Source organism: Perognathus longimembris, chromosome 13 (assembly GCF_023159225.1).
Source record: "Perognathus longimembris pacificus isolate PPM17 chromosome 13, ASM2315922v1, whole genome shotgun sequence".
Classification (NCBI taxonomy): domain Eukaryota; kingdom Metazoa; phylum Chordata; class Mammalia; order Rodentia; family Heteromyidae; genus Perognathus; species Perognathus longimembris.
In genome coordinates this window covers 47,518,406-47,537,722 of record NC_063173.1, presented here as the reverse complement: position 1 = coordinate 47,537,722, position 19,317 = coordinate 47,518,406, and the positions used below count along the sequence as shown (strand labels likewise).

Genomic DNA, 19,317 nt, shown 5'->3' with positions numbered 1-19,317 from the left:
TATGGGGCCTTGGAGGAACTTCTTTAAGAGCTGAAAATGTTCCTTTCTTGGAAGATCATCTTCCTGTTAGCTCCAATTTGGAATAGAGAGGTAGTGGGCAGTTGATGGTCCTAAGTCAGAGAATGGGGCTGGCAACAACTAAGTCTCAAAGGTTTTGCAGTATACAAAGTACTTTTCATGAGCAGGAGAATGCCACTGCCATTGTGCAAGAAGGGAAGTTTAAAGGTGAAGAACACCCATAATCCTAGTGGAGGCTGAGATCTGAGGATCTTGGTTGGAAGCCAGCAGGGACAGGAAAGTCAGTGAGATTGTAATTTCCAATTAACCACCAGAAAACCAGAAGTGGAGTGCTAGCCTTGAAAAAACAAGCTGAGGGACAGTGTCTAGGCCCTAAGTTCAAACCCCAGGACAAAAAAAAAAAGGTCAAGTAGAGAATGTAGCTATTTATTTATTTATTTTTGTCAGTTGTGAGGCTTGAACTCTGGGCCTGGGTGCTGTCCCTGAGCTCTTCAGCTCAAAGCTAGTGCTCTACCACTTGAGCCACAGTGCCACTTTTGGTTTTCTGGTGGTTAATTGGAGCTAAGAGTCTCAAGGACTTTCCTGCCTGGGCTGGCCCTGAACCCAAATACTCATATCTCAGCCTCCTGAGTAGCTAGGATTACAGGCGTGAGCCACAGGCACCCAGCTGTAGCTAATTATATAATGATAAACTAGAATGGCTGCAGCCAGATTCCTGGGGCTCTTGTTGGCCAACAAGTAGCTTATGCAAGGCCCAGCTGGCTGGGAAGTTCATTTCCCAGTTTACTCTTTCTGCTCTCCCTCTATTAGCAAAGACAGAGGCTGGTGGCTGCCTCTGCAGTCCCTCCCCGCCTCTGGCACGTGGCAGGAGGAAAAGCTCCACACCAAGCCTCTCCTCCTCACGTGCACAGCTGTGTGACCCGGTCTCCTGGCAGCCAGCCCTGGGTTGGGAGAGCAGGGCAGGGAGGGGAGTGGTAATGACTGCTGGCTTGATAACAGCAGCAACAGCGGAAGAAAGGTGACAGCCCAAGTAGAAAAGGGGAGGACAAGGTTCCTCCGGAACTCTGAAAGCACAGAAGCCGGCCACCAGGGAAGAGGCTCCCTAGCAGGGGAGCCCCTGATCAGCATCAGAATGTATGGCCTGGAAACCCAGATGTCCAGGGAAGCTCCAGTTGGGAAACTGGGCCTATAAGAACACAGGTTTGCTGGAAGGGTTTACAGCTGGGGTCCACTGAGGTCAGGGAGAGGGCAGTTCTCAGAGTGGGGACAGGAGGACCCATCCTCAATTCAAAAGAAAACAGACCAGAGTGGCTACAGGTTGACAAGAATTGTTTTCCAAGCCTTCATTCTTAGGGCATCAAGGTCAGGAGCATGGCAGAGGGGAGCAGGAGGAACTATGGGGCAGTTGCTGGTCTATGAAGATCCTTCTTTGTCACCCAAATCAGGTAAGCTCTTTGTGACTTGGTCTTCAAGACCTAGCTCTGGATCACTTTCTTCCAGCTTCTAGAAAATGCTGTTCCTCATGAGCCAAGCAGCCTTATCTGCTCAACACGGGCCCAAGTCAGCAATTCTACAACGGGCAGCCTGAGCCTAGGTCCTGCCTCTTACCTGTCCAGGTCATAGAGGGTATGGGAATTCTCAGTCACCACCTCCACACCAGCCTCCTTGGCCATCTTCATGATGGCGGCGTCCCGTTCTTTCCCAAAGGGTTCTGAGTCATATTCAAAGGTCAAGCGGGTTACCCCCCATTCCTGTAGGAAGAGAATCTGTTACACTCACGTTTGGGGAGGAAGGGGGAATGCTGGGCACACAGTCCCTTCCTGGGAGTGAGCACAATGGGTACAGAACAATTTAGCAATAATAACTAAAACTGGAGAGCAAACATCATAGTATAAGGGGGCAGCCAGTGAAGTGAGGCCATAGTAGAGTCGGGAGGGAGGCCCTGTGTGCTCACTGCACCCCTGAGGTGGGAGAATGCAGGGGAAAGCTATAAATACAATCCTCCTGGGGGAGCCCCAGGCCCAGAAAGAGCAATGACTCATAGTGGAGACAGCCTCAGGCAGGATCACCACCTCCTGCCTGCTCTGTAAACCTCTCCCAGAGCTTCTCACAGCCTGCAAACTTGTGGCCTACTTTTTCTGGCAGCCCAGTGCTATGTGAAGTGTCTTAATGGTTTCCACAGCAACACTCCTGAGGCCAGAAGCAAACAGAGCTAATAGGCTCCAGCTCTCAGAGCTGGGGGAAGAGTGCTCCTTAGTCCAGAGGTCGGAGAAAACAGAGCAACTGCAGGTGGAGAAGAAGGGAAGTCTTCTCTAAGTCTTCAGTTACTGCTGGAAGGAATTTCTTAGTCTCCTAGCAACACCAGGAGAAAGTTGGCCCAGTGAAAGGCTATAAGACAACCTACAGAAAGCCTTCTACATTGTAACTAGAAGAAGCATATTCTAACCAGTTTGTGATTAGTCTTTCTTAAAGCTTGCAACCTGAAGGGCAAATATCCTGGCTATGCACAGGCTGGTGAGGTCCTGACTCAGCCCTGTTGTGTGGGAGCGGGTCCTTAGTAGAGTGCAAATCATTGTTCAAACATAAATGTTTACTGTTTATTCTTTATAAGCCATGTTCTATGCTTAAAAGATCATACAGGCCATTAGTAAACAGGCATATAGCAGGATGAATAATACAATAGTTACTAAAAATACCCTCTCCTTCAGTATGATTCTCCTATGCTTTGTCTTGTATATCTAGCACAGCACTTATCCTATGGCAATGAAAGTGCCCTTTACCTGCCTGTTCTTCCATCAATATGAACTCTCAGAGCAGAGCTGTGCTGTCTCATTTGTCATTATCACCATATGGTGTCTACTACATAGTAGGAGATCAATAAGTAAATACTGAGTGACTGATGAATCTCTTTCTCTTAACTATAACTGGGGTTAGTTCTGAATTATTAGGAGAGACAGGGACAGTATGAAGGAATAAAAAAGGCAAAAAAAAAAAAGCACTCCACTTTTTTTGGTGGTTGTGCTAGGGACCAAATATAGGGTCTCATGCACATTAGGCAAGCATTCTTACCACTGAGCTACATTCCCAGCTTGGCAAATGCATTTATATCACATGGTGGGTAAACACCCTGCTATGGAGTCAGCATCCTGACCATGAACGCATTATCATCCCACCTATAAAGGTGCTACTAGAGCTACTGAGAGGGGCAAGTTAGTGTATTTGGAACAATGCTTGACTCATAGTTGGCCTTCAATGAACATTAGTAACTATAGTATTAAGTGATTTGTATGTGTGTGTGCAATTATATGGAGAGAGGAAAGTGAATGATGACATCTTCACAAGACTATGCCTTGATGTCAGACTTTCCATCTGGTCACGGAGTTGGAGCAAAGGGGGCACAAAAGCCGTTTGTGCTTCTGAGGGTGGAGAATGCCCTAAAAGCACCCCTCTGTCTGTGAAAGCACCCCTCTGTTTGTGAGTACTTCTGGCCCTACTTGGAACTTACAACATGCTTTTTTTTTGTCAGTTGTAAGGCTTGAGCTCAGGGCCTGAGCAATGCCCCTGAGCTCTTTTGCTCAAGGCTAAGGTTCTATCACTTTGACCCACAGCTCTACTTCTGGTTTTCTGGTGGTTAACTGGAGGTAAGAGCCTCATAGACTTTCCTGCCTGGGTTGGTTTTGACTGTGATCCTCAGATCTCAGCCTCCTGAGCAGTTAGGATTACAGGCGTGAACCACCAGCTCCTGGCTTACAACACGCTCTTTAAAGAAGCTGGCCCCTAATATCACAAACAGAAGCCTACCTGGAGTCAAGTGAAGATCTGATCAATCATTCCCTCAGACAGGCTGGCTTTTTTCCCCAAATAAGCAGAGCAAAGTGAAGTGGGAAACGCCCCTTGCTAAACAGGAAACCCCACCCTCAAAGTCCTGGCTAGAAGGAGTGCTCATAAACTTCACTGGCTCGAGCCAAGAAAATATCTAAGGAGGCCTGAGGCAGTTGGCGTGGAATGACTTACCACACTGTCTACACTGAGCTGGAGACTTTCCAACAAGACACTGGCTTCAAAAATTTCTTTCCTTAACACAGTTTCCATTCTGTTGGCAAGCTGACTGGCTTGTTCCCACTTCCTCTGCAGCCAGGAGTGGCCAAGCCAGTGGCAACATCTCCATTTCCTTGGTCACCACAGCATCTCCCTCAGCCTGAGGGAGTCCAGTCTCTATGGTGCCCTGCAAACTCACCTTGAACAGCCGTGGAAACACATCAGCTGGCTGTCCCCGGACGACAAACAGGCGTGAATTCAGTTTCCTTAAGCTTGTGTCCAGATCTTCCAGAGACTGCAGCAGGAACCTACAGAGTTCACACCGGTCTCGTTAGTGATAAGGGAATATGCAGGCACTGCTTCCTAGCAAAGCAGGGAGAAATGGGCCTACTGTTCACAGCAAACAAGTAGTGAGTGTCATGAGCCTGGGGACTGGAGGTCTGAGTTCTGGCCCAGAAGGAATGGGCCAGCACTGCCTGGGTAATCTTCCTAGATGTGTGAAACACTCAGCACACAGCCTGGCACATAGAAGTCAGGGGTAAACATGAGCTACACCTGCAGCCGTGTTTCTAAGTGCTCAGAGACAAGCCATCATTGCCTCGAGCCTTGGTGCAGTATGGAACCACCCAGCTGGCACCGGGGAGTTATGAGAACTGGAGGAGGAAGGATGAGAACTCCAGCTGTGGACTGTGCACAGAAGCAATGAGGAACACTACCAATCCCATCCCACAGCCGGCTGGCTTTTCTGCCTTCATGATTTGGGGCTGTACATCTGTTTAATGGGACAGCCCACCCCACCAGCCTAGGCTGAGTCCTAGGGTACTATCCCCAGGCTATGTCTGGAGATGGCTTCCTCCCCAGGCCTTCCCACTGCTCTGGCCACCAGGCTCATATCCAAACAAGGGCCTTAGAAGCTGCTTCTGGAGAGATGATACCTAGGGTGCAGGGGGAGGAAGGAGATACTTAAAGCCCCTCAGGAGAACTGGCTCACCAGGGGAAAGACACAACTTTGCTGAAAGTCTTGAAATTAAACATTTTAATCTGATAACTATTCATGCAGTTCAAAAATCCCAGTGACAAAGGATATACAGCAAAGTGTCCTCCTCACAGGCAGCCAGGGTTATCAATTTCATTATGCATTGGTCATGCTTTTGGTTTTGGTGCCAGTCCTGGGGCTTGAATTCAGGGCCTGGTTGCTGTCCTTGAGCTTTTTTGCTCATGGATAGTACTTTACCACTTTGAGCCACAGATCTCCTTTCAGCTTTTTGGTGGTCAATTGGAGATAAGAGTGTCAAGGACTTTCCTCAGATCTCTGCCTCCTGAGTAGCTAGGCTTACAGGATTGAGCCACTGGTAACCAGCTCTGTTATGCTTTTAAAGTACCTTTCCTCATTTAATTCTCTCAATATATTGTGAAAGAAGGCGTACTACCTCCATGTTTTTATAGATGGGAAACTGAGAAAGAAGAAAGTAATTTATTTAAAAGAGAAACAGCTGGCAGAAGAACTTGTACAGGTTAGACTTTTGAAAGCCATGATTATTTTTTTTTCCTTGGTGTCCCATTTCTACAAACTTGAGTGGCATGCCAGCCCTGCTCCAGGGCTGAGACTACATTTTGTACGCTAACACATCACGTTTCCAGCTTGCTCAGGATTCAAGCTGTCCCTGTCATGATCCCTCAAAGAGCCTGCCCCCCACCCCATGGCCTCTCCTCCTCATTTTCAGCACCCTTCCGCTCGATCAACAGTAGGAGGCACTACATTTTTTTTTTTTTTCCCCAGTCCTGGGGCTTGGATTCAGGGCCTGAGCACTGTCCCTGGCTTCTTTTTGCTCCAGGCTAGCACTCTGCCACTTGAGCCACAGCGCCACTTCTGGCTTTTTTTTTATATATGTGGTGCTGAGGAATTGAACCCAGGGCTTCAAGTATATGAGGCAAGCACTTTTGCTACTAGGCCACATTCCCAGCCCAGGCACTATAGTTTTATTTTGGGCACAAAGAGGTCCACTGCCTCCTCTGCAGCATGTTGTCTTCCCTGACTACAGGAAGCAGCGTGTGTTCCCAGGCTGCCACCCGTGCCAGCTCCCACGGCTGCCTCTGACGTACACACATGACTCCATGTGGCAGGCCCACATTCCAGCAGCAGCCCAGCCCAGTACACGGTGTCAGCTAAAGAAAATGCAGGGGGCTTGTGAAGGGGATGAGAGACTGACAGGCTGAAAGCTGCAGTGAGCAAACCAAGAGCTCTGCCTCTGTGTATTTCTGTTTTTGAAAAGCTGACATGCTCTGAATACTGCACAATCTGCACACACCACATTTGCACAGGCCTCCCCAACACCTCAGTGTTCTTCCCAAAAGGGAACAAAGACAGACTCTTGCAAATAGCCCCAGCCACCTGAAACCACCCCAAACCCAGCCCTGATGGTACAGTGACTAAGGTAAGTGACAAACTCTACAACCCTAGGACAAAGGGCTCTCCATCAGGTACCCAGAAATGTTCCCCATTACTCATTTTAGGGAGGATCTTTTCTTTCATGATCCACCAGGCTGCATAGGACTTCCATCTTTAGCTATAACTAAGGCTAAAATGAAATTCTAGGTTCCAGAATCTTGCAATCTGCCTTCTGTAGAACTCTATATTTTTAGGCCTCACTTACTAAAAGGAGAACTTCCCATAGCATTTTACAGTTTATTTTTATTTTTATTTTTTTTCAGAGCTGACGACTGAACTCGGGGCCTTGCACTCGCCAGGCAGGCGCACTCTTCTGCTGAGATAAATCCCCAGCTCCCCCCACCCCTGCCATAGCATTTTGCAAGTACAGATCTGAGAGTCTTTTCCTTTGACTAGAGACCTGTATGGCTGAGGCAAGAAGCTGAATCCAGGAACAATGTTAATGGCAATAATTCACATTTAAGATACAATCACAGAGAACCAGACAACTCTTGTACTTGTTTTATGAACATTACCTTACCTCATTTCTTTCTCTCTCTCTCTCTCTCTCTCTCTCTCTCTCTTTTTGGTGCCAGTCCTGGGCTTGAACTCAGGGTCTGAGCTTTGCTGCTCACGGCTAGTGCCCCATCCAGTTTCTGCCTTTTTGGGGGGGCCCTGAGAAATGCTGGCTACTCCTAACTTCCCTCCAGAGTCAAATGCTGCAGGCTTCTTCAGGCAGCAGGTGCTCAGCACACCCTGCTAGGCTGGGGATCTGAGAAGGCCCGTGGACAGTGCCAGCCTCCAGGCAGCCAGAGAAAGAGGGGCATCACTTGGCATCACTTTTCAAGCCTGCCAGTAACACTGCTGCATAACACCAGAAGAACTGAGCAAGGTTGCTACTGGGGTGGGTACCGGCATTCAGCCCTCTAAGAGAAAGAACCCTGGGCCTTCCTCTGTCCTCCCTTAGAGCCTCCACCACACACAGCCAGCTCCCCTGCACTCTAATGCAGGGGACTCCAAAGGAAAACAGCCTGGGCATTGGTGTGGTGGGGGTGGGGCTGGCTCCTCACCCTTGCCAGCTCTAAGCTGAGCTCACATGGCCAAAATTCAGGCCACGTAGTCCCACGTGAACAGTTGACACTCACCCTTTGGATTAGACAGCATGTGCAATGGCATCACATTATATAAGGCCTATAGAGCCAGAGGCAGCTAGAATTATGAGAAAAACCAAATTTGGGTTTCCAGAATACAGAAAGGGCTCTGTAATTCAGGGACTCCATGAGGCTAGCCCTTTAGAATAAAAAAAAGCATATCCTCTGGTTACATTCTTATACCCAGGGAACACCTTTTCAAGGGACAGCAGATTCTCTGTTGTGAAATGTTCTATTTGTTGTTAATAGGAAGAGAAAGGATGACAATGAATTCTTTTGGGTCCAGATTGTCCTTGACCAAGTTCCTCTGCTTCAAGCCAAGGTTATCTAACCATAATGGTGATGTCACTGGCTGGCATAGAGTAGAAACAGGATATTAATAGAAGTTAACTTCTAAGTAATGAAGAGAGCTTAAATCCCATTAAAAAGTGGAACTACATTCACAATGCATGTCATGGGATTGCTTCCTAAGTCTCATCCAGCTGAAAATACATTTTTCTAATTTCAAAGAGAAAGATGAAGGTTTTCATCCCTCTTGGGCAAATGGAGCCACAGAACAGTAAAGTGTTCTACAGAACAGTAAAATGCCCCACTTGGGTACCAGAGTGAAGAGTTGGGAGAAATGTACATTTTCCCATCAGCAGACTCGAGTCCTTGGTCTTTCTTCTGTTGACCAAGTTCCAAGGAAGCCTTGCCTCCTTCCAGCCGTGTTTAGCTCCCAGCATTTGGGGAGAGACACACCTAGGAGCTCCCAGTTTACCGCATTTACTAATTCTGAGAGAAATGAGCCGAGAGGGAACATACTTTGTTTCTATGAACTCCCTCTGTCCTGGAAGTCCTGAAAGAGGTGCAACACAGAGCCAGGGACCAAATGACTCAACAAAGCATGAGGAGAATGGTTGTAAACATCTATCTAACAACATAGGAAGAGAACGGTAATTAAAAGCTGCAAGGGCCTCCCTTTGAGTACCCATTTTAAAATCTAGAAGCTGCTTGTATCTTTCCTTTGTTTCAGTTCTTGCTGCAGTTACCTCCTTTCAGATGTGACAAGCTTGGGAAAGGAGTGCATGGGGTGGGGTGGTGGGTGGAGGAAGGCTAGGAGCTTAGCCAATTGATAACTGAAAAAACATTCTTGGGGTTCATAGCTACAATTAGCCCATGAATGTCCCTCTATTACCAAGGAAGGGCAATGCTAGCCTTTACCTGTGCCAATAAATACCCACATTCTTTTGTTGCCTTCCTCCAGCCTCTTTTAGACAGTACCAATTGTGTTATTTTATTTGCTGATTGCATCTGCAAAAAAAAAACCCACAAAAAACCCCAAAACAAAACCAAATCCCCACTGTGCCAGAGTTAGTGTAGGATGCTTGGGAGGATAATAGAGATGAAAGATTTTGATTCCCCCCACCTTCCCAGAGAAGCTGTTCTGAGATAGCAACTCAGGCAGCCATTACCTAGTGGCACAATGAATAATTCCCCAGACCACTCCCAGAACCCAGAATAGTCACAGAAGATTACACATATTGTAGTTACACAGGGTGCAGCTGGCTAGAGCCCCAACGTCCCACCTACCACCAGCCCTGTGCACAAAACAGCAGGCAATTCTGTCCTCAATACACCTGGGGGCAGGAGAACAGAGGCTGGCAGGATGTGCCTATGGCCAGGCCCAGGAGTAGCTCCCATATTCTACCGGTTTTGTGTTATTTCACCCCTTTCTCCTGGATGCCAAAGCTCATGAGACTTCCTGCTGAGGCACTGTAGCAAAACACTTCCCAGGTTGCTTGGCTCAGCCTGGCTCAGCTCAATAGATCCCTAGTTCAGTGCTTCTCAAGCTTAGCAGTAAGGAGCCCTTTCAAAACCCGACGGCCCAGGCCAGAACCAGGACCTGTGTGTCTTCTAAAGATCCTTAGGTGATTCCATGGCAGGAAGTTGGAGACACCCTCCATTTTATCTTCTCCTGCTGCATTATGGTTGTTTACATGTTCTTTCCTCACTACAATGCAGGTTCTAGAGCTGGAGCACAGACACACAACTGTTTCATCACTGCTGTACCTGGCACTACCTGCAGCACTGCCTGGCAGACATTAGGCCCTCACTAAATAATCACCCCTCTCCTATTTGCATTCCCACACCGCCTCTGGCTTCAGGATTTAATCCAGGGATCTGAGCTGCCACAAAGAGGTGACCCACAAAAATCCATAAGCACCTTGACGTGAGTAAATTGGAACTAATCAGCAAGCATTTTGTTGTTGTTGATTCGGACTCTCCTCTATCACACAGGAACAGGCAATCCTATGCTCTGCTCCCCAAGCCCAATTAAAGCAGCACCTTCATGACAAATCAGCCAGCAGAGAGCCACCTTCTATTGACTCTGTTCACCCTGCCACCAAGAGGGGGACAAAGTCTAAGACCTGGTTTAATGTCCACACTGGAGATGGTCATTTGGGGCTGTTTGTCAACCCTAACCTCCTATCTATAGAAAGTGGAGCAAGACAGCCACAGAGCAGCCTGGAAACCGTGTGGGCAGGCTCTGTCTAGGGCTATCTTTAGTTGTTCCCTCTACAGAAAGGGGACAGGAGGGAGCATTTAATAGACTGGCTGCTAGGGCACACACTGTGGAGAAGAATGGTATGTTGAGAGCCACTGTATCCTGGGAATCAGCCTGTCCATCTGTGCAGCAAGGCTGAGGGCAAATAGCTCTCAGAACAATGCAAACAAACCAGGCATTACTGCTGAGCCTTTGAGAGTGATGGGTACACCATGTATCCAGATTCCTTGCTTCTGAATATTGGTTATGGAGAGAACACACCAACAACTTATCTGTTCCATCTTTCCCATGATCTGCTTCCTGGAGGTAGTGAAAAACGGAGCCTCTGCTACCATGGCATCCCTGCCTCTTAGCCTAACCACAAAGTCACAAAAAATCCTAACCTACAATGGCCTCACTGTCTTTTAAAAATCGTCTAATGAAACTATACAATTTGTGGGCAGGGACAGCAGGGAGAAATTAGGAGAGAGCAAGGAATGGAGTGATGTGGTCCAAAAAGAAAAGTACCTGTTACCTGACTTATGAAACGGTAACCCCTTTGTATACGTCACCTTTATAATAACAATTTAAAAAATCATCCATGAGATTAGGGAGAAAAGGGGGAAAGGGACATTTTGGCTCCCTTTAAAATTTTTTTCTATGGGGAGGATAATGTTGGAAGGGATGACATGGGTAAGATGCACTGTATTCATAATCTGACTTTGTTGAAACCCCTGGTAAAATTACTTAAAACAATAAAAGTTTTCTAGTAAGGTTCAACCTGCTGAAGAGATTGTCAACGCTGGGTTATGGATTGTTCTGGAGTTCAAGTAGTGCAACCCTAAAGATGCTCTAGGAGGGGGGTGGAGGGAATTACCTGATCCTAAACCAGAGCCCTCCAGAAGCAGGTTGGGGGAGGGGAGGGAAGCCAGGATGCGGGGAAAGGTGGATCTAAACACACCAGAGGCTCAGGGGTGACCTTCAGGGGTCTGAAGGGCATCCCCGTCCTCACACCGTACCTTCTCCTGGCCCTCCCTGAGCACATCCCCGAAGGGCCCAACATCAGGGGGATTCCCCGCTCTGTTCCAACCCACTTCACGTCTGCAAGGCGTGGGAAGTCTGTACACAACAGATTGCGAGGTCAGAACTCCGGGATCTCCGACCCGGGGCGCGGTGGGGCCTGACCCACCGCGGGCAGGCGGGCGCCCGGACCGTGACTAACCATTTCCTGGCCCCTGCCCCGCCCCATCGGAACAGAAGTGGGGAGGGGAGGGGGCTGCCAGCCCTCCTTACCGTCCCCACCTTCCCCCACACCCTACCCCGGCCTCCGAGCTCGTGGGTCTCCTCACCTCCACCGGTTGATCCCCACCGAGGAGGAGGCCGCGAACCACGGGTCGAGGACATAAACGCAGCGCACGCAGCGAGCCCCGCGCACGGCCGCCAGAAGCGCCGGGTTGTCGTGGAGCCGCAAGCCTTTGCGGAACCAGTGCACAGAAGAAGCGCCATCCGCTCCGCTCGTCGGCGCCGGGACCGCCGCTACCGCCGTCACCACCGCAGTCGCCATCTCCGTCCAGACTGCGCCCCGCCGCCGCCACCGCCGCTCCGCCCTCGTCGGTGCAGCGGGCCCCGCCCACAGCCCTCCCAGTAACCTATGACGCCGCCGCTCCTCCATATAGCCCCGCCTCCAGGGAGTTGTAGAACCTCTCTCATTGGCTGAAGGCCTCCAGCCCGGTGATTGGCCCAGCGGCGCCGGCTCCGGCTCCGCCCACTCACGTTCCCACCATGTGTCCCAGGACTGGATTTAGCCTGGGCGGGCGGGCGAGTGACGCAGGCAGGCGCTCCTGGGCGTGGGCCGAGGCTGGGGACGGCGGATCCCTTACACTCATCCTGTTCAGGGCCCGGAGTCAGCTGACCAGGGTTGCTGTGACTGCAGCTAGTGACAGCCTGCCTTCTGTATCGCCGTCGGCCTCATGGTTGTTGGCAGCCACCCACCCTGCCTGCCATTCAATAAACGGCATTTTATATGCCAGAGAACAAGAGGGTTTCTTTACCTAAACTCTCTTGTGAACAGTGCTTTCATTGTAATTTCATTCAACAAACCGCAATGAGGTTGCTACTTAAGATTTTCACCCCGATATCATAAAACTCATAAGAGAATCCCACTCAGATTCTTCTGGTCCCAAAGCTTCTGCGTTGTCAGCTGAGCGCTGGTGGTTCACACCTGTTATCCTAGCTAGTCAGAAGGCTGAGATCTGAGGACCATGGTTCAAAGCCAGCCCCGGCAGGAGAAACTCCATGAGACCCTTATCTCCAATTAACCAGCAACCCTCCCCCAAACTGGCACTCTGGCTCAAAGTAGTAAGCTTCTAACCTCAACTTAAGCACAAAAAGCTCAGGAACAGTGCACAGGTCCAGGACTGCCACACACAAAGCTTTCATTTGCTTTTTTTTTTTTTTTTCTTTTTTTTTTTTTTTTTTTTGGCCAGTCCTGGGCCTTGGACTCAGGGCCTGAGCACTGTCCCTGGCTTCTTCCCGCTCAAGGCTAGCACTCTGCCACGTGAGCCACAGCGCCGCTTCTGGCCGTTTTCTGTATATGTGGTGCTGGGGAATCGAACCTAGGGCCTCGTGTATCCCAGGCAGGCACTCTTGCCACTAGGCTATATCCCCAGCCCTCATTTGCTTTTAACCATGTATTTGCACTGAGATCCTTGGCCTTTGCAAGTGGCAGGGTTGTCCTTATTTACTGGTGCATCAGAAGATTTGCAAGCTGCTGTGAAATGTGGTGGTAGAGATTGGTAATTATATGACCAGGTGAATTTACTTTCCATCTGTGTTTAGGGACTTAATGGTACTTTTGTGCAAAAACACCAGAATGAATTCCATGTGGATTGCAGAGACAAGGGGTGGACACTATTACCCTACCTCTTTCCTGGGGGAAGCTCTCCTGTACTTCTGGAGTCTAGCACAGAGCTTGCTAATTTACTGAACGTTCATTCCAGCCGCAAAGTGTTGAGGATGGGCAGCAGCTCTGGATGGAAGACAATCTCTTTCATCTGGCCCAGTGTCGATCCCATATTTACAACTCTGAAAGATCTTGGGAATGAGCAATGAAGGGGTTTAGAGCCAGCAAGTTAGGGGCATTAATTGACACCACTGTAAATCAAGTGTCATTGGCAATCCTAGGCTTTCTCTCCTTTCCTGGGCTGTGTACAAGCTGTTCCCTTAGCATAGATCACAAGGCATGCCCCACTTCCTCCCTAACTCCATGTTACCCTGAGTCATTGCTCAGTATAGATGTCATCTTCTTACCATCTAGGCCTATCTCATTCTGTGCTCCTCTTAATCCCCAGCCTTACATATGCTCCATTGTTCATCTGCCCCATTATATTAGTGTTAGGTAATTCCCTCCACCATTACCCCTCCTCCCACAACACAGGGACGATGGCTTATTTACACTTGTATTTTGAATGTCCAGCTCAGGGCTTGGTACTTAACACTAGAGGATTATTTGAATGAAATGGGCCAAAGACTAATTGGCAGGGACTCTAAGGTCTAGCTCAGTCCCTACACCTGACCCTAAGCTTTTTTTTGAATTGGATGCTGAATGAATCAATGTCACCTCCATAATTTTCTTTTGAAGCTCTATGATTTCTTTTTTTAATTAAATTTTATTGATAAAGTGATGTACAGACAGGGTATAGTTACATAATAAGGTAGTGAGTACATTTCTTTTTTCTTTTTTTGCCAGTCCTGGGCCTTGGACTCAGGGCCTGAGCACTGTCCCTGGCTTCTTTTTTTTGCTCAAGGCTAGCACTCTGCCGCTTGAGTCACAGCGCCACTTCTGGCCATTTTCTGTATATGTGGTGCTGGGGAATCGAACCCAGGGCTTCAAGTATACGAGGCAAGCGCTCTTGCCACTAGGCCATATCCCCAGCCCCGTGAGTACATTTCTTGTCATATTTGTTACACCGTCCTTCATTTTTCTTTCCCTTCCCCAGTTCAGATAAACATATATACAATATCCAGTGTACCAGAATCATATACAGTGACCATAGGAGGTACGTCAAAGGAAATTCACCTAGTACATTAAACATAATGACAACAGTAAAATCCTCCTGTTTCCATCTCTTGGAGTTCATTTTGCTTAGCTTCATTTTATATAATCATATGTATGTAGCTGTTGAGCTATTGTGCTCCTGGCAGGTCTATGATTTGTTTTACCTCTTCTTGCTCTGCAAGATAGATACCTGCTAAGAAGTAAGTATGGAGTGTAGAGCATGGCCTCAAATTCACATGCTTTCATCTGTATGACCTTGGGTAAATGGATTAACCTCTCCATTTTTCACTTTTTTTTTGCCAGTCCTAGGCTTGAACTCAGGACCTGAGCACTGTCCCTGAGCCTCTTTGTGCTCAAGGCTAGCACTCTACCTCTTGAGCCACAGCACCACTTCTGGCTTTTCTGAGTTGTTTTTGGAGATAAGATTCTCATGGATTTTTCTGCCCAGGCTGGCTTCCAACTGTAATCCTCAAAGCTCAGCATCCTGAGTAGCTACGGTAACAGGAGTGAGCCAGCAGCACTCAGCTTCTTCACTTTCTTTCTTTTTTTTTTTTTTTTTTTGGCCAGTCCTGGGCCTTGGACTCAGGGCCTGAGCACTGTCCCTGGCTTCTTCCCGCTCAAGGCTAGCACTCTGCCACTTGAGCCACAGCGCCGCTTCTGCCCGTTTTCTGTATATGTGGTGCTGGGGAATCGAACCTAGGGCCTCGTGTATCCCAGGCAGGCACTCTTGCCACTAGGCTATATCCCCAGCCCTTCACTTTCTTAATAAAGACAGTAGGGATGATAAGAGTACCTTAGAAAGTGTAAGTGCTTATACTATGTCAACGTCTGTTATTTTTAACGGTGGGATTGATGTCAGATTTTGTCCTGATGTATGCAATTCTAGCCCTAATCTTACATGCAATTTGTGTTACCATAAGTAGCTGAGTGATTATAAAGCCTTACTCATTCTTTATGTCCTCAAAATTATACCAATGATAAAGAACCAAGACAAGGGGTCAGTCTGTCCAAACCTCAGCGGCTGGTTGCTTCCTGGCTTCACATTGCCTTTTGGACTTGCCAGCTACATCCAAATGAACAGCTTCCTTCAAAGCCGAGGTCCCGTACCCTTGCCTCAAGCCTCATATGCCGAGCACATTTCATATTGCCGTGTATTGTCTTTGTTCTGCCTGCATTGGGTTTTATCACTAAGCTGATAAAGATGAATTCACTCATTGAATGATCGCCTATTGCTTAGGCATATTAACAGTATAACACTCAAGAAGCAGGAAGTGAATCTAGCACCAGATAAGATTACTGCTGTGCAAAGTCCACTTTTAGGTTTTACCCTTTAAATGGGTAAAAAAAAAATTGGAAGTCAAATACTGATTGTTGTTAAGGAGTTGAAAATCAGGCACTATTGTCTTATCTCCCTCCCTCCTTCCTTTCCTCTTCCTTCTTCCTTCCCTTCCTTCCCCATGGTCTCACTATGTAGCCCAAGCTGGCCAGGAATGTGATCCTCCCGTCTCAGCCTTCAGAGTGCTGGGATTACAGGTATGAAGCAGGATGCTCAGCTTTTGCTACTGCTATTTCTCTTTGAGGAAAAGCAGAACTGATTATTTCAGCCCTGTTCATCTCCATATTTACAAGCACCTCTGAAAGGAAGTTGTAACAAGGATTTCTACTACAAGTGGAAGAAAAGAACTCTCTTACACTAGAGAGTGAAAGTCTCAAGGAAGGATTATGGATGAGACAAATTAGCCAGGAAGCAGGTGCTGACTTTCTTCCCTAAAGAAGACAGGCAAGTCCTGTTTTGTCTTTTTCTTTTCCTGTAAAAGTCCTGTAGCTAGACTGGGTAGACAACTTTTATTGGCTTTGACTTTGCTCTGTAAATATTTGATGAGTGATGGAAAGGTAGTATCCTGCAGAGGAGGGAGGGCCTTCCCCAGCTAGATTAAGATAGCCGCGCCCTCTAGTGGTGAGACAGGGAAGCAGCAGCTCCATTCCCTCACAGTCCTTGTGCAGGGCCCAGGTCTGCTTCCAAGACTGTTTATACCCAAAGCCTGCTTTGGATAAGCGTGTTTTTCTTTTGAACTATTCAGATTGAGAAGCCAGACAGATTTACGAAAGCATGTACTGTATGATTTTCTGATTTTCTGAGTTCCCTTTCTAGCTCTGCCAGAATCCATCAAATTAAATACTTCCTTACAATAAAGAAGCTCGCTAACTCTTATGGGTCCTGCGTATCCTCATTTGTAAAATGGGGGTGAGAATGAGGAGTACTGGTGCGGATGCAATTGTAATAAGACAGAATTCAGAATCTGGAAGCAGACCTGCAGAAATCTGAGCATCTCACTCATGACAAGTATGTCTTTGTAGAAAGTAAGGGAAAGGTGGTTTTTCCTGTCATGGCAATGGGTCCAGTCAGATTTCCTGATGTAAAAATGTAAGATTTGGCTCCATCTCCCACCTACAAACAAGTCAATTCCAGGTATATTGTTTGCTTAATGTGAAAGGTAAATAACATAGGTGGATTTCTTCATCACCTTAGGTGCAAAGATTTCTTGCCCTAAACATGCAAAGGAAAACACTGATAAATTGCATTAGAATTAATAATGTTTACTATAAAAATCACTAAGAAAGGTGAAAAGCAAACCTCAGACTGGGAGAAAATACTTGTAACACTAATAATTTCTTTTTTCCCCCTAAGGCTGAGGTTTGAACATGGGGCCTTGTAATTACAAGGCTTACTGGGCTTGCTTGTTCATGGATAGTGCTCTACCATTTGAGCCATGTCTCCAGTTCTGGCTTTCTACTTGTGCCTGAGCTGAGTTTGCAGGATCCTCAGATCTCAGCCTCCTAAGTATTTTAGGATTACAGGTATGAGCTACCAGTGCCCAAGTGGTATAACCACTTTAGAAAACTGACATATATACCAAATTTGAGAACCCAATGCCTTATGAATGATGAACCCTGTACCCTACAACCAACCAAGTTTATTTCTAGCACGTACTGAATGAGCAGATGTAGTTTAAAAAGTTGGTAGACTAATTAGGGCTTAGAGTCCCAGAACTTCTAGTAATGGAAAGTATTTATTGCTTGCTTTACAAGCTGAGATCAGACAGCAGAAAATGCAAATTTGTTTCAAAACCTCAGCCCCAGAGAACAGAATGTCCCTTCTCCATTCTTCCTAGTTCTGTACAACCTTGGCTGGGAGTGGAGGAGGGAATACAGGGAATGGACCTGATAGAGAACAGTGTCAGGTCTGCAGACTCACAGCTACTCAGCAGGTCTTATCTGATTGGTCAGTTGTCCTATGCCTCATTTGCATAGGGACAACCACTCAGTGTGTAGGCTCAGGTATTAAAAAAAACCCCTAGACTCACAGAAAAAGGAGACCTGAGACCGTTAGCAGAGAGGCTGCAGAAAGGATAGGGGCAGCACCAGCCTTTCATTGAGAGACCTCTGAATAAAGTGCTTTGCATTTATCCCCTCTTGTCCTTGGACTTTATTTATTGAATAGCAAAAGAAACCTGTACGGATACCTAACAGAACAGCAAGAGAAATCTGTGCTCATGGGCACCAAAAGATGTACAGGAATGGTCACAGGAGTATTAGTGAGAGATTTAAACCACATGCAACTCAAATGTCCATATGGGTAGAATAGATAAACAAATTATGGTATAGCTAAGCAACACACTACTAAACAGTGATAAAAATGAATAACGTGGCAGCATGGATGAGTCTAATGAAAGAGGCCAGACACAAAAGAAAACACTTATATGCATAGACATCCACTATATAAAGTTTATAACCACAAAATTAATGTGTAATGTTAATAGCTCAAAAAGGAGAACCAACTCACATCTGTCACCCTATAAACATATCATATAACAGACCATTTTAGAGCATACAACTCAGAGGCATTTAAGGATGGCTCAGCATTGTGTGATCATTGCTATTCCCCCTTCCCAGAACGTGTTCATCACCCCATAGAGTGATTCTGTACCCATTGAACAACTTCCTGTGTAATAACCTGGGGGGGGGGGAGGGAAGCCCCCTGCCCCATGTTGTCATTGCCATGTCCCACTGTGGAGCATAAAAGGGGATCCTGCCCTACGTTTTGGGTATCTGAAGTCCTCCTCCCCCCCCCGCCCCCCCGCCCCCCCCCCCCCCCCCCCCCGGCCCCAGACTGCAGGCAGCCAGGGGATGTAAGAGGGCCGGATTTCCGGGGAAGAGAAAGAGAGGTTAGGGGAAAGCAAGGTGCTTTGTGGAGCTGATCAGTGCCTGGGCTCCCAGGGGAGCCGGGGCCTTCAGACAGGAAAGGCCAAGCCCGGGCCTGTGGACAGAGGAGGCCCAAGCCCGGACCAGCAGCGGAGGGAGGCCCGAGTCCGGAGGAGTGGTGCAGGGAGGCCAGGGCTGGAAGGGAGGAGAGGCCTGCAGAGCCGAGACCTGCTGAGAGCCCGAGGCTTGAGGAGAGCGGACAGAGAGGAGCAGAGTGGAGGGGGAAGAGCCTGAGGCCTGCGGAGGAGTCTGGAGCCTGAGGCCTGCAGAGGGGCCCGGAGCCAGAGGCCTGTGGGAAAGTCCGAAGCCTGGTGCCTGTCAAAGCCAGAGCTGACGCAGAAAGCAGAGCAGAGGCCCGTGGAGAGCGGAGGCCCACGGAAAGCCATGTGAAAAATGGAGTCCCTCAGAGAGGGGAGAGGCCTATGAAGGACGGAGGCCTGTGGAAAGCCTGTAGGAAGGCCTGTGGACAGGCGAAGCCTGTGGAAAGGAAGAAAGGAAGGAAACTCGCCCCCTGGAGGCTGCAACTGCTTCTACCTCTGGGGTAGCCCGGGACAGGGCAGTTGCAAACTGACTAATAAAACTCATTTGTCACCTTTAACAGTGCTCGTTGGATTTTCTCGCTCCCTAGAATACACCACCTGTTCCTCCCTAGCCAAGCCCTGAAGGATGTCAATTCTGGTTCTGGCTCTATGAATTTGCCAGGTCTAGGACACCCATACAAATGGAATCATAAAATATTTGTTCTTTTGGGTCTGGTTCCTCCACTTAGCATGAAGTACGTGCCTGCATTTCATTCCTTTTGGGGCTGGGTAACAGTCCTGCGTGGATCTCATGT

General features: G+C 47.9%; 1 protein-coding gene across 2 annotated transcripts in view; it reads right to left on the bottom strand.

Annotated features, from left to right (window-relative positions):
* Nucleotides 1-11,752, bottom strand: part of Cry2 (cryptochrome circadian regulator 2) — a 30,118-nt gene extending 18,366 nt beyond the window's left edge. For both annotated transcript variants that reach the window (XM_048359613.1, XM_048359612.1), the window contains exons 1-3: nucleotides 11,512-11,752; nucleotides 4,256-4,364; nucleotides 1,627-1,769 (exon numbers count right to left, since the gene is read on the bottom strand). In XM_048359613.1, coding sequence (XP_048215570.1) covers nucleotides 1,627-1,769; nucleotides 4,256-4,364; nucleotides 11,512-11,726 — 467 coding nt within the window. In that variant the 5' untranslated portion in view covers nucleotides 11,727-11,752. The remainder of the gene's footprint in view (nucleotides 1-1,626; nucleotides 1,770-4,255; nucleotides 4,365-11,511) is intronic.
* Nucleotides 11,753-19,317: the final 7,565 nt, after the last annotated feature.